Consider the following 13847-nt stretch of genomic DNA (forward strand, 5'->3'; position numbering starts at 1 on the left):
GGGGGCGGAGCGGGGGGGGTAATAAACCCTCGCGCTTAAAGTAGCGGATTATTATGAACTCCCGAACACGCCGCGGAAAATAAAAAAAATTTCATTCGTCTCTGCCTTTCCCCTGATCGCCTAAGCGGCGGTACCTTTTAAACAAAAATAAGTGTCGCTTTTTGGGGGGGGGGGGGTGGGAAATTTTTGCGCGTTTCACTTTCACCGCACACCGTCACGCCGGTTGCTCTATCGGCGTCGCCACCGCGAGCGGAGGCGTCCCGCGCCGACGTCTTTTCGGAGCGGCGCGACCCCCTGCGGAACGGCGCCCGGTGAAGCGGACACCGCGGAGCTGCCGCCGAGGCGCCCCCAATCGTCACGGCCGGCTACGTGCGGCGCGGAAGTTCCACGTGCGCGCCGTACGTGCACACGCACGGTCGAGGGCGAGCTCTTCCCCCACCCCCCGCCACCACGGCTCGCTCCGCGTCTGAGAGCGTTAGGTTCATCGCGAGACGGCGAGCGGCGCCGCTACCCGGCCCCGACGTCCGACGTTTCGCATCGACAGCCCCCCGCCGTGACCGCCGTCCTCTGCTCCCTCCCGCCCCCCGCGCGCTCCGGACCTGCGGAACCCCCCCCCCCCCCGTGCAGGAGCACAACCTGGACTGGTTCCCGCGTATGCGCGCGATGTCGCTGGTGAGCGCCGACGGCGAGGGGGAGCAGAACGAGCTGCGTGGCCTGCAGGAGCGGCTGGACGCCACGGCGCGGCTTGTCACAGCACTCTCCTCCCAACTCTCCGAGCTCAAGGAGCAGGTGACCCCCCCAGACACCCCCCCCCCCCACAACCCACCATCCCCCCAACTCCCCCACTCCCCCCGACCCTCCCCACCCCCCAAACCCCCACCCCTCACTCGCCACTTACACAGGTACAACTCGGCATATCGCGTCACGACACACCGCAAGTAAAACACAGTAAAGATATCAACCCAAGGAGCTCCTCGTGTAGCCTCTAACAGACTTGTGGGGTGAGAGTTGGTCAGAATCAGAACAAAAAATGTAAACACTGGAGGAATCCGATGAGCTATGAAGCTCCTTATCTACAGATGCCAAGTAGGGGCAGGTCAGAAGGTTTACAACAACAAATAATGCAAAGTATGGGAAAGGTAAACACATCACTTTCAAAATATACTTTCTACAAATAATATATATTTTTTACCTTACCAGGTAATGGCCACTATGTTTCACAAGTGACCTGGTCATCACAAATGATAGCTCAACAAAGTGGCTGATCAACATCATCATCATCATCGTCGTCATTGTGTGGAAATTCATAGCAGTCGCTAAATAACTCTAAACGCGTGACGTAGATTCTAAATGTGGAGGGAATAACTGGAGGACTCGGAGCAAAATGCAAGCAACTACCACGTGGGAGAGAGAGAGACACACAAACTCCAAATATACAGCAGGCGTCAGGGTCGGGATCGAACCCACGACTTCCTGTACACCAGGCGAGGTAGTTAACATCTCCTAGCCACCGTGATGATGATGAGAGAGAGAGAGACACGCAAACTCCAAATATACAGCAGGCGTCAGGGTCGGGATCGAACCCACGACCTCCTGTATACCAGGCGAGGTAGTTAACATCTCCTAGCCACCGTGATGATGATGACAGAGAGAGACACGTAAACTCCAAATATACAGCAGCAGGTGTCAGGGTCGGGATCGAACCCACGACCTCCTGTACACCAGGCGAGGTTGTTAACATCTCCTAGCCACCGTGATGATGATGAGAGAGAGAGAGACACGCAAACTCCAAATATACAGCAGGCGTCAGGGTCGGGATCGAACCCACGACCTCCTGCACACCAGGCGAGGTAGTTAACATCTCCTAGCCACCGTAATGATGATGAGAGAGAGAGAGAGACACGCAAACTCCAAATATACAGCAGCAGCAGGCGTCAGGGTCGGGATCGAACCCACGACCTCCTGCACACCAGGCGAGGGAGTTAACCGCGGCGCCCCATCATCGCGACCACAACACCACCACAAAGTAATTAATCGGCAAATGCCAGTCCATTGCTATTCCACAAAGTCCCAGAGCAGAGAGAAAGAGAGACGACGCTAGGAAGCATGGGAGACTGGGGTGAAGAGTAATGAGGAACAAGGTGGGGGGGGGGGGGTAGAAAGCCTCACACACACAGATCATGTGGTCGGATTTAGGAATATTTGCCCCCAGGCTACGAGAACAAAACCCCCGCCCCTCCACCGAATCCTCGCCACCCCTCCTCTCCCCCATACCACCCACCCTGCCCCCCCCCCCCCACCACTTTCCCTTCAAAGACAAATATATAACCCCCCCCCCCCAACCCTCCCGTCACCATATAGCCTTCAATTAGACCGCTGGGGCAAGTGCTGTTAGCGAGGAGCACCAATTACGAAGGCCTGCACGGGCCCCCCCCCCCCCCCGCGCTTGGAATCCGATGTGCGTCCGCAGTACGGGCGCCTACCCCAGGGCAGCTCGCTCAAAAACCCAAACCTCGATTTTTACCAGGCAGGGCCCCACAGGGCCGTTGCGACTCTCTTCCGGTTTTCGCAAGCGACCTGGCGGTCGCCAACGACAGCCCAACGAAGGGGCTGGTCGTGTGGAAATCTACGGCAGCGGCCAAACGATCCAAACGCGTGGTGACGTCCGTTCTAAATGGGGAGGGGGGAAAAGCCCGGCGGGACCCCCGGGGGAAAAATCCACGCGACCACGGGGAGAGAGACACCGCAAATTTACAAATATGCAGCAGCAGCAGGCGTCGGGGTCGGGATCGAACCCACGACCTCCTGTAGACCAGGCGAGGGAGTTAACATCTCCTAGCCACCGTGATGATGACAAGAGACAGAGACACGCAAATTTCCAAATATACAGCAGCAGGCGTCGGGGTCGGGATCGAACCTATGACCTCCTGCATTTCAGGCGAGGGAGTTAACATCTCCTAGCCACCGTGATGATGATAAGAGACAGAGACACGCAAATTTCCAAATATACAGCAGCAGGCGTCAAGGCCGGGATCGAACCCACGACCTCCTGCATACCAGGCGAGGGAGTTAACATTCCGCAGATGGAGTGTCCCTGAACCGCGTGGAACCATGAGGCGTGAGTGAAGGAAACTCATTGTAACCATTACAAGTTCACCTCGGATACGTTTTACAGAATTGCCACTCCAGCACCACCCTCGCTGTGGCCATATGCAGCGGTGGGTCCTTGAGTGGGCAAATGTTAGAGCCCACCCCCACCCCCTGCTGTGCATGAGAGGGCAGTGGTAGAGTACGTATGTGGAACTTCTTTCGCACCGTACGTAGCCAACCATGCTCATCGGTTGAGCGAGGTGGTGGCGCTCACGCCTCGCAGCTACGAGCGCCTGGGTTCGATTCCCAGAGTCGGGTGCCTCTCTGCATGGGTTTTACTTCGGATTCTCTGTTGTTGTTGTTGTTGTTGTTTTTTTTTCCGCTCGCCAAAAGCTTTTGCAGAAAAGATGCACAAGGCGACGCAACTGGTGTTGGGCCAGCATGCTTTATAATGATGCACAAAATGACCCGCAAATTAGTTCACTGGCATCGCGCACAGCAGTAACGTTGCCCCCCTCCCTTCACCTGCTCAAACTTGGCAGGACCCTCGTACAAACTTGGCAGGACCCTCGTGCAAAAGAGTCCGTAGACTTCTACATCATTAGACCTCCTTTGCCAGTACCAGAATATAATAATGATAATAGGGTTTTTCCCCTTTTTTCTGGCAACAAAACTGAAACCTTTTTACAAGGATTCATGTCTGCATTAACCACAATACTTGCAGTCAAAATGCAAGCAAAAAACATACTATGATAATATATGCATTGTCCTTGAAACAAATATAGAAATCTCCATGCAAAAGGCGTCTTTTGGCGTCCTCTGGTCGAGTACCAATTGGGTCGAGGCTCAAAAGAAAGCCGTCCCTTGGTGTCGAACAATCAGTTTCAAGGACAATGCATCATATATTATCATAGTATGTTTTTTCTTTGCATTTTGACTGCAAGTATTGTGGTTAATGCAGACATGAATCCTTGTAATTAGATTTCAGTTTTGTTGCCAGAAAAAAGGAGAAAACCCTATTATAGTCTGTAGACTACTCGTAAACATGTGGGACAATAAATAGTGAGGGTGCAATGGACATGTGATGATGATGACTGGCTTGACAATGATAGTGGCGGTGGTGCTACTGATGATGGTTGGTGGTGGTGATGATTGTCTTAACGCTAGTGGTAGTGATGGTGATAGTGCTGGTGGTGGTGGTTGTTGTGGTGAATGTGATGATTGTGATGATGATGACAAATTCAGAAGTGATTTTTGGTGGCAGTGTGATGATGATGGTGGTGATGGTCTTAATGATAGTGGGAGTGATGATGATGATGGTAGTGATGGTGATAGTGCTGATGGTGGTGGTTGTTGTGGTGAATGTGATGACGATGATGATTGATAAATCCAGAAGTGTGGATTATTGTTGGTGTCAGCGTGATGCTGATGATGGTGGTGATGGTCTGGACGACAGTGGTAGTGATAATGAAGGTGATGATGATGATGGTAGTGAAGGTGATAGTGGTGGTGATGATGATGGTGGTGGTTGTGGTGAATGTGATGATGATGATTATTGTTGATGACAGCGTAACGTTGGTGATGGTTGTGGTTGTGTTGAATGTGATGATAATTAAAAATGAAAAAAAATGCAGAAGTGTTGATAATTACGTTGGTAGCAGCGTAATGATGGTGGTGATAGTGGCGTTGACGACGACGACGGTGGTGGTGGTTGTGGTGAATGTGACGACGATGATGATAATTGTTGATGGTCGCAGCACGATGACAATGATGTTGATGATGGTGATAGCGGCGACGACGATCACCGTGACGATGGTGCCCAGCCGTAGTTTTGCCGGGCACCTCACCACCTCGTCCATTCATTCCGCCTCCGGCGCGGAAGTCGCCCACCTCCATGCGAGTGTTGAATAATTTAAGTTAATTCATCAATATTTTAGGCATAATTCCTCCGGCTAGGAAAGCGGCAAAGCCCACACTTTAGCACAATCCCAATAAATGTTTTAAACCGGACCTGCTTTTAAATTAACTCTGCGGCTTAACCACCCACCACGCGCAAAGATCATCCCGTGTAGCCTCGAGCAGACTGTTGGAGCAATGTAATGTAATCATTGTGCAACGTTGGAACTTCTTTCGCACCGTGCGCAGCCGGGCCGTGCTGATCGGAGGTGCGGGGGAAGGACAACGTTGCTGTTAGCAAACTTGCGATGGCTGGAACATGGCACACGATGGAGTCGGGGGGAGGTGGGTGGGCTTAGCACCACGCCCGACCGCCTTTGTCTTATCATCCACGACGCCACCCCCTATCCCAGCGGTCTTTACTGCAGGGCCCCGCGGGACACTGCCGCGACCTCCTGGTGGCCTTTAGTGCCCCCCCCCCCCCGCGACAACCCCCCCCCCCCCCCCATCGTCATCGTCACCGTGCTGCTGTCAAACCCAACAATGGTTTAAAAATGTCGTAGCGGCCCCTCCTCGCAAACTGACGGATGTCTTAAATTTCGATTTAAAGCTTTCGTGACTGCAAGGATTCATCTTCTTTGGTTCTTTCGGTAAAGTCACGTAGAATGAGAATAAAATAATAAATTGATAAAATAAAATTATTATTATTGTGTTATTTTATTTTTATCAATTTATTATTTTATTCTCATTCCACGTGACTTTACCGAAAGAACCAAAGAAGATGACCGATGTCTTATCGGCGAAAGTGCCACCCCCCCCCCCTCCGCCCACCTTCAGTGAAGAACAACTGCCCCCTTATGCCCCTGTTAACAAACAAAAAGCAACTCAACGAATTCCCTTTACTCCTGTGTTGCCATGTGGCAGGAACTGGTGGTGGATAGAGCGTGGGGGGCAGAGGGGGTGAATGGTGGTGATGGGGGGGGTGGGGGTGGAGCTCGCGTGAGTTTGCCGCGCCGTGTAATCACACACCGTCCGTGCTTGTCAGGGGGGGGGGCGCCGCTCGGTAGGGCGGCCCCCCCCCCCGCCGCTTCCGCGCCAGACCCATTCAACGATAGCCCCCCGCAACCCCCCACGGTGCTGATCTCGTTTCGCTTTATTAACAAGACGCGCGCGTGCTCGCACGTGTAGAGACGAACATCCCCCCCTCCCCTCCCCGGCATAGCCTTCACAGACTGCTGGGGCAAGTGCTGGTAGCGAGCAGCAGCACCCTGTGAAGGCCGGCACACGAGGGGCTGTGGGGTGGGCCCCCGGGCAGCCCCAACGCCCCGGCCGCCTTTGTCTCCCTCGGGGGTACTCAATTGAAGCTGAGTCGAACCTAGGGGAGGGTACCATGGACCGGTTCAGATAACCGTCACTGGTCGTGGCCATGAGCGGGAATCGAACTTGGGTTGCGCGGTTCGTAGCGCGGCACGCTAACCGCTGCACCACCGCTCCCCACGCACACTCGCACACACGCGCGCGCACGCACGCACGCGCACACACATACGCGCACGCACATGCGCGCTCTCACACACACGCACACACGCGCACTCACACACACACGCACACACGCGCACTCACACACACTCACACACTCACACACACGCGCACACACACAACAACAACAACCGCCATTCGCCACTAAGTGGCGGTGACGTCACCACGACGCTTGTGCCAGGCTATGTGCACCCTGAGGCCACGTGAAGTGTCGAACGCCCGCTGGCAGGAGGTCACGGGGCAGACCAAGGTGCTACGGGTCGACTGACTGAGATGACTGGCTGATGCACCACCTGTGCCCCCTACTGTGCCAACCTGCTGTGCTTTATTCACCCGGCGCTCCGCTCGTTGTTGTGAGCGTCGCTCCTCCGCCCTCCGTTGTTGTTGGAGGGCGACTACCTCCAACTGCCTAGTAGCGTCCTTCACGAGCCTCCTCCACAGAGGCCGATCTTGACGCCACTGGTACCAGTCATCGGCAAGTCCACTCAGCTCCACGTCCTCCTGTACCACATCACTCCATCTCTTCTCTACCCCGTGCCGCGCCCGTTTAGCCCCCTTGATCCGGCCGAACAAAAGCTGTTTCGGCATGCGGTGGCTGGGCATGCGGACTACATGACCCAGCCATCGCAGCCTTGCCCGCCGGAGGAGCTCACCGATGGGACCTTGCCCAGATCTTTTAAGAATTTGTGAGCTCCTCACAAAATCCAGTCTGGTTAAACCCAGGATGGATCGTAGGCAGGCCAGCCTAAATATTTCTAACCGGCGAAGATGTTCCATAAGGGGGGTCCACGTTTCGCAAGCGTAGAGAAGGGAGGGAATGACCGTGGCCGAGAAGACCTGAAGCTTAGTGCGGAGCGACAGACCACGTAGCTTCCACACAGCGTTACGCAACCGATGAACTGATATTGCCGCTCGACTGATTCGGAGTGAGACCTCTGCTGTTAAACTGGAGCTGGTCATAAGCACGCTGCCCAGGTATGGGAAACTCTTCACTCTCTCCACAACTGCCCCATCACCGATTGGGAGTTGTGGGGGTGGAGTGTCCGATGGTACAAAATACCCAGGCAGGTGCTTAGTTTTGGTGGGGCTGATGGTAAGGCCCCATCTCTTAGTGGCACGCTCCAGTCTCAGCAGCAGCGTCTCCAACTCCTCCTCTGAATGAGCAGCTATTACCAAATCATCAGCATACATAACGTGGTTGAGCAATAGGGAGCCATCCCTTGACCGCACCCGGGCATCGATCAGCCTCCTATTATATCTGTACCATATGGAGATTCCCCCGTACATCTATTGAAGGCTTCACGAACTACGTGGTCGAAATAGATGTTAAATAATGTGGGAGCCAGAGGACATCCCTGTCGCACCCCAAGGTGTACAGGGAATGGCTCTGACTCCCGGCCACGTAGTTTTACCCGGGCCCGCTCACCATCATGAAGGTCCTTAATGATCGTGAGCAGAGGGTCAGGTACTCCAAAAGCACGAAGAACAACCCAGAGCCCAGTCCTATTGATGGTATCATAGGCCTTGACCAGGTCAATAAAGCAGAGATGTAGGTCTTTCTGGAATTTCCTACACCTCTGCTGTAGCAGACGGACAAAAAATATGGCATCTGTGCAGGACCGCCCTTTCCTGAAACCGCATTGGGGCTCCGCAAGCCTCTCCTCAGCGTGCCTGGCAAGGCGATGTTGAATAATCCTTGCCAGGACCTTTCCCGGCACACACACGCGCACTCACACACACACATGCACACACACACATGCACACACACACACGCACACACACATGCACACACACATGCACACACACACTCACGCACACACTCTCACACACACACAAACAAAGACAAAGATCCCCCATATAGCCTTAACAGACTGTAGGGGCAAGTGCTGTTAGCGGGCACCTATGAAGGCCGGTAACGGTACACGAGGGGGTGGGTGGCCAGCACCACGCCCGACCGCCTTTGTCTCCCTAGTGGCAATGTTTACACACTGCACCAGGATCTCATTTGAGGCTGAGTCGACCTAGGGGAGGCCCGGGACAGGTTAAGATAATCGTCACTGGTGTTGGCCGTGAGCGGGAATCGAACCCGTGTCGCCGGGTTCATAGTGCAGCGCGCTAACCGCTACCCTAGGGGAGTAGAGTGAGATGAGAAGGGAGAGGTTGGAGAGTGCGTGGAGGGGAGTGGAGTGAGATGAGAGGGGAGAGGTAGGAGAGTGCGTGGAGGGGAGTAGAGTGAGATGAGAGGGGAGCGGTAGGCAGGTTCTAGTCAGTGGAGGATCCCAGCCCGTGAGTGTGATCTGGATATTGATGAGAGATTCGCGTTGGGAGGCCGGTGGAGGGAATTCGAGGTGCTGGGGCCACGTGGTCTCAATATCGGTGCGGGTGAATGAGTCAGGCAGCAGCAGCAGCATCCCGGCACGGTCTCTCGGATTTTAATGGAAAGAAGAGGGAGAGATGGAGAGAGCGAAAAGTCTCTGCAACTCTTTACTGCCAAAGGAGACCTGGTTTCCGGACGCAGCTCTTTGAAGATGCATCGATTCCCGCCCACGTTCCATAGTGCAACATTTCCCGTCGCGAGTGGTTTCCTGTTCCTGGCAAACACATTTAATACACCGGCAGTCTGTACAGCTCAAGTGGAGCATCCTCGTTTGCGTGTGGGGAGCGGTGGTGCAGCGGTTAGCGCTACGCTGCGCTACGATCCCGGCCACCCGGGTTTGATTCCCCGCTCACGACCACCACCGGTGACGATTATCTGAACCGGCCCTGGGCCTCCCCTAGGTCGACTCAGCCTCAGATGAGTCACTGGTGCGGCGTGTAAACATCAGCACCGGGGAGACAAAGGCGGCCGGGCGTGGTGCTTGGCCACCCACCGCCTCGTGCGCCGTTGCCGGCCTTCGTAGGTGCTGCTCGCTACCAGCACTTGCCCTAGCATCCCTGTGTGGGCTATCTGGGGGATCTTTATCCGTGTGTGTGTGTGTGTGCGCGTGCCTCCCTGCAGATGACGGAGCAGCGCAAGCACAAGCAGCGGATTGGGCTCCTGCACAACCCGCCACACCTGAACGTCCCGGCAGCACCACAGCAGCCGGCGGCTTGAGCACTAGCGCGCACACGTGGTACGCACGCGCGCACACGTGGTACGCACGCGCGCACACGTGGTACGCACGCGCGCACACGTGGTACGCACGCGCGCACACGTGGTACGCACGCGCGCACACGTGGTACGCACGCGCGCACACGTGGTACGCACGCGCGCACACGTGGTACGCACGCGCGCACACGTGGTACGCACGCGCGCACACGTGGTACGCACGCGCGCACACGTGGTACGCACGCGCGGTACGCACGCGCGCACACGTGGTACACACGCACACGCACACACACTCAAAAGACAAAGGTCCCCCTTATAGCCTTCAGCACACCGTTGGGGCAAGTGCGGTTCGCCGAGCAACCCAGGGAGGCCGACACGCGGCACACGATGGGATGGGCGGAACAACATCACGGAACAACATCACGGAACAACATCACGGAACAACATCACGGAACAACATCACGGAACAACATCACGCCCGGCCGTCTTTGTCTCGCCCAGTGGCAACGCGGCGAACGCCGCGCAGTGGGACGAGCAACGGGATTCGTCGACGAGGGATCGCGGGAGTGCCGACCTCCACGGCGGCGGTGGTGGTGGCGGTGGCGGTGGTGGTGGCGGTGGCGGTGGCGGTGATGGTGGTGGTGGCGGTGGTGGTGATGGTGGTGGTGGCGGTGGTGGTGGTGGTGGTGGTGGCGGTGGTGGTGGTGGTGCTTCACGTGGCTTCAAAGTGCACCAGGCATGGCACGAGCGCAGTGGTGACATCGCCGCCACTTTATCGTTGTTTTTGGTGGTGGTGGTGGTGGTGGTGGCGGTGGTGGCGGTTGTAGCGGTAGGGCGCACTAACCGGTGACGCGGGACGCCTTTTGTCCAACAATAACCCCTTACTGAGAATAATTAATGCCAAGAATCGACGCGGCACGTGCCGCGGCTCCTCGCGAGGCGACGACTTCCACCGCGGCGCTGCCGACCGGTGGGAAGGCATCGAATCCGACCGCTGGGGAACAATGCAGGGGAACAACGCAGGGGAACAACGCTGGGGAACAACGCAGGGGAACAACGCTGGGGAACAACGCTGGGGAACAACGCAGGGGAACAACGCTGGGGAACAACGCAGGGGAACAACGCAGGGGAACAACGCTGGGGAACAACGCAGGGGAACAACGCTGGGGAACAACGCTGGGGAACAACGCAGGGGAACAACGCAGGGGAACAACGCTGGGGAACAACGCTGGGGAACAACGCTGGGGAACAACGCAGGGGAACAACGCTGGGGAACAACGCTGGGGAACATCGCAGGGGAACAACGCTGGGGAACAACGCAGGGGAACAACGCAGGGGAACAACGCAGGGGAACAACGCTGGGGAACAACGCTGGGGAACAACGCTGGGGAACAACGCTGGGGAACAACGCAGGGGAACAACGCTGGGGAACAACCGCAGAGGAACAACGCAGGGGAACAACGCTGGGGAACAACGCTGGGGAACAACGCTGGGGAACAACGCTGGGGAACAACGCAGGGGAACAACGCTGGGGAACAACGCTGGGGAACATCGCAGGGGAACAACGCTGGGGAACAACGCAGGGGAACAACGCAGGGGAACAACGCAGGGGAACAACGCTGGGGAACAACGCAGGGGAACAACGCAGGGGAACAACGCTGGGGAACAACGCAGGGGAACAACGCTGGGGAACAACGCAGGGGAACAACGCTGGGGAACAACCGCAGAGGAACAACTTGTGGCACAACGGTCGGCACAAAGCGGGGAACCCGCGCTTTTTCAATCCTAAACATTTTTCCGTTCCGTTTCACGGAACGGAATTATTTTGCATGAGGTTTATTTCGTGGTCGTGCTGCGTCCTGATTGCGATTATTGTCGTTATTATTGCTTGTTATTGATATTATTGTTGTCGTCGTCGTCGTTAACAACAATTGGGTGCGTAATTTTACCCTTGCTGCTGCTGCGGAAGAGGAGGAAGAGGAAGCGGAAGATGAGGTGGAGGAAGAGGAGGATGAGGAGCAAGAGTTCGATTTTCTCTCTGTCCATTGTCTTGCGCGTAACGGCCTCCTGCGGGGGGGGGGGGGCGGGGTGGGGGGTGGTGGCGGCGGCGTTTGAACGATTTCACCCTTCTCTGTGCGTGTGGACCTTCCGCACGGGTCCACTTTCCTTTGCTTCCTGGCCGCGTGCTACCGGCGTTGGGGCGGGTGGGGGGGGGATGGGGTGAGAGCGGGGGAGCGGGTGGGGGGGGATGGGGTGAGAGCGGGGGAGCGGGTGGTGGTGGGGGGGGGGCGAGAGTGGTGGGTGGAACGTCAAAGACCTCCGCACCGACCGCGCCGGCTCGCGGCTCTGCGGCGTCATCCGCTCTGCGGCCGCTTCGACGGACCGCGCGTCACGCGGGAGACGTTCCGGTTTGCGGCCTCCACGACGGTGGCCGCAACCGCGAACCGCCACGGCTGTCGTGCCACCTCCACCCACCCATCCAACCCACCCCTCCGTTTGCCTCAAAGGGATTCCTTCTTTTGCTCGACAGCAGCATCAGATGCCCCCACCCCCGTGCTGTCGCTCGTCGCTGCGGTAGCGGCAGCAGCAGCAGCAGCGGCAGCCCCGGGCCACGAGCGAGCGAGAGGTGATGCAGGATTGCTGCGGTGCGCCTTGGCTGGTCGCGTTTGCCCGCCTCGAGTGGGAGGAGTCGTGGTGTTTTATCTTCCCCGGCGGGGGGGTGGTGGTGGTGGTGGTGTGGCCTGTCCAGCTGACGATAGTTCTCCCGGAACGTTTCAAAACCTCCAGATCGCAAATGCGTACGATGGCAAAAGGTTTACGCGGTGGTGGGTTTTTTTTGTATCGTCTTTTGTTTTTGTTACGATGCCTTTTCAGAAAGGTACCGCCCGAGTGTGTGTGTGTTTTTTTTGTTCGGGTGAGCGATATAATTTGTTGGCTTCGAGGTCGGGATGGTCCTGCGAGGTGGAGGGGGGGCGGCAGAGGTTCGGCTCTCGCCGTGTTCGTGACCCTTCGTGGCTGAGCGGTTCTTGGGTGCAACGAAAAAATCCGCTTCGCTTGATGGAGAGACCCTGGGATGAAACAAGTATCATTAGTGGCATCGTCGTCGTCGTCACCATCATCACCATCATCACCGTCATCACTAGGCTGCACAAATTGATGAAAACTAAAAAAAATTAAAGACACTTGGGAAGCCAATTTCAAATTGATCCGTTAAACATTTTGTCTGCGACGCGGATCAATGCCGTTCCGTTTTGGTTCCTCTCCAGTGCGTCTCCACTCCTCTCTCCCCCCTGGCGCAGTTCGATCCGGGGGGTGTCAACCTACAACAACAACAGCAGCAGCAGCACGATAAAAAAAGTGTTCAAAACGCGCCGCCCGTAAAGCTTCTCTCGATTATTCTTACTTTCGTTTTCCTTTTAAACGGACACACATCTCCGTACCTTACCCGCCACGCACGTCTTATATATATTTAATATTTATATACAGGGAGGGGAGGGCAGGGAAATCTGTACAGGGACTGCCTCTACTTACGAAACGAGTTAAGTTCCAGAGGGCTGTTCGTAAGTTTATTTGTTCGTGAGTCCAACTTTTACTCCTGTCGATCACAAACGTGTTGTACGACGTGTACACTAAACACGGGGAATGGCTTTAGAATTTGTGTCATCTCCTGCAGACGTAGATGCCACTGGCTCTTCACGTTCTGCACATGTAGATGCCACTGGTTCTTTACGTTCTGTAGATGTAGATGCCACTGGTTCTTCACGTTCTGCAGATGTAGATGCCACTGGTTCTTCACGTTCTGCAGATGTAGACGCCACTGGTTCTTCATGTTCTGTAGATGTAGATGCCACTGGTTCTTCATGTTCTGCAGATGTAGATGCCACTGGTTCTTCACGTTCTGCAGATGTAGATGCCACTGGTTCTTCACGTTCTGCAGATGTAGATGCAACTGGTTCTTCACGTTCTGCAGATGGAGACGCCACTGGTTCTTCATGTTCTGTAGATGTAGATGCCACTGGTTCTTCATATTCTGCAGATGTAGATGCCACTGGTTCTTCACGTTCTACAGATGTAGACGCCACTGGTTCTTCACGTTCTACAGATGTAGACGCCACCGCCGCCATATATTGCGCGGCAGTTGAACTTACGACTCTCGGTCCGGACAGGCAACTGGACATATGGACAAGTTTGTTCGTATCTCTGAAAGTTCGTAAGTCGAACGTTCGTAAGTAGGGGA

The 13847-nt window shown here is 55.7% G+C and overlaps 1 protein-coding gene across 4 annotated transcripts in view; it reads left to right on the forward strand.

Moving 5' to 3' along the window:
* LOC116952798 (inositol 1,4,5-trisphosphate-gated calcium channel ITPR1-like) overlaps positions 1-11704 on the forward strand; it is a 275732-nt gene extending 264028 nt beyond the window's left edge. For 3 of the 4 annotated variants that reach the window (XM_076074483.1, XM_076074484.1, XM_076074485.1), the window contains 2 exons: positions 628-789; positions 9521-10041. In XM_076074483.1, coding sequence (XP_075930598.1) covers positions 628-789; positions 9521-9616 — 258 coding nt within the window. In that variant the 3' untranslated portion in view covers positions 9617-10041. Of the gene's footprint in view, positions 1-627; positions 790-9520; positions 10042-11579 lie in introns of those variants that run through there. The other variant, XM_032972456.2, reaches the window with a different exon arrangement.
* The last annotated feature ends 2143 nt before the right edge of the window (positions 11705-13847 follow it).

Source organism: Petromyzon marinus, chromosome 48 (genome assembly GCF_048934315.1).
Source record: "Petromyzon marinus isolate PM22_M1 ecotype Great Lakes invasive population chromosome 48, UKy_Petmar_22M1.pri1.0, whole genome shotgun sequence".
Lineage (NCBI taxonomy): Eukaryota > Metazoa > Chordata > Hyperoartia > Petromyzontiformes > Petromyzontidae > Petromyzon > Petromyzon marinus.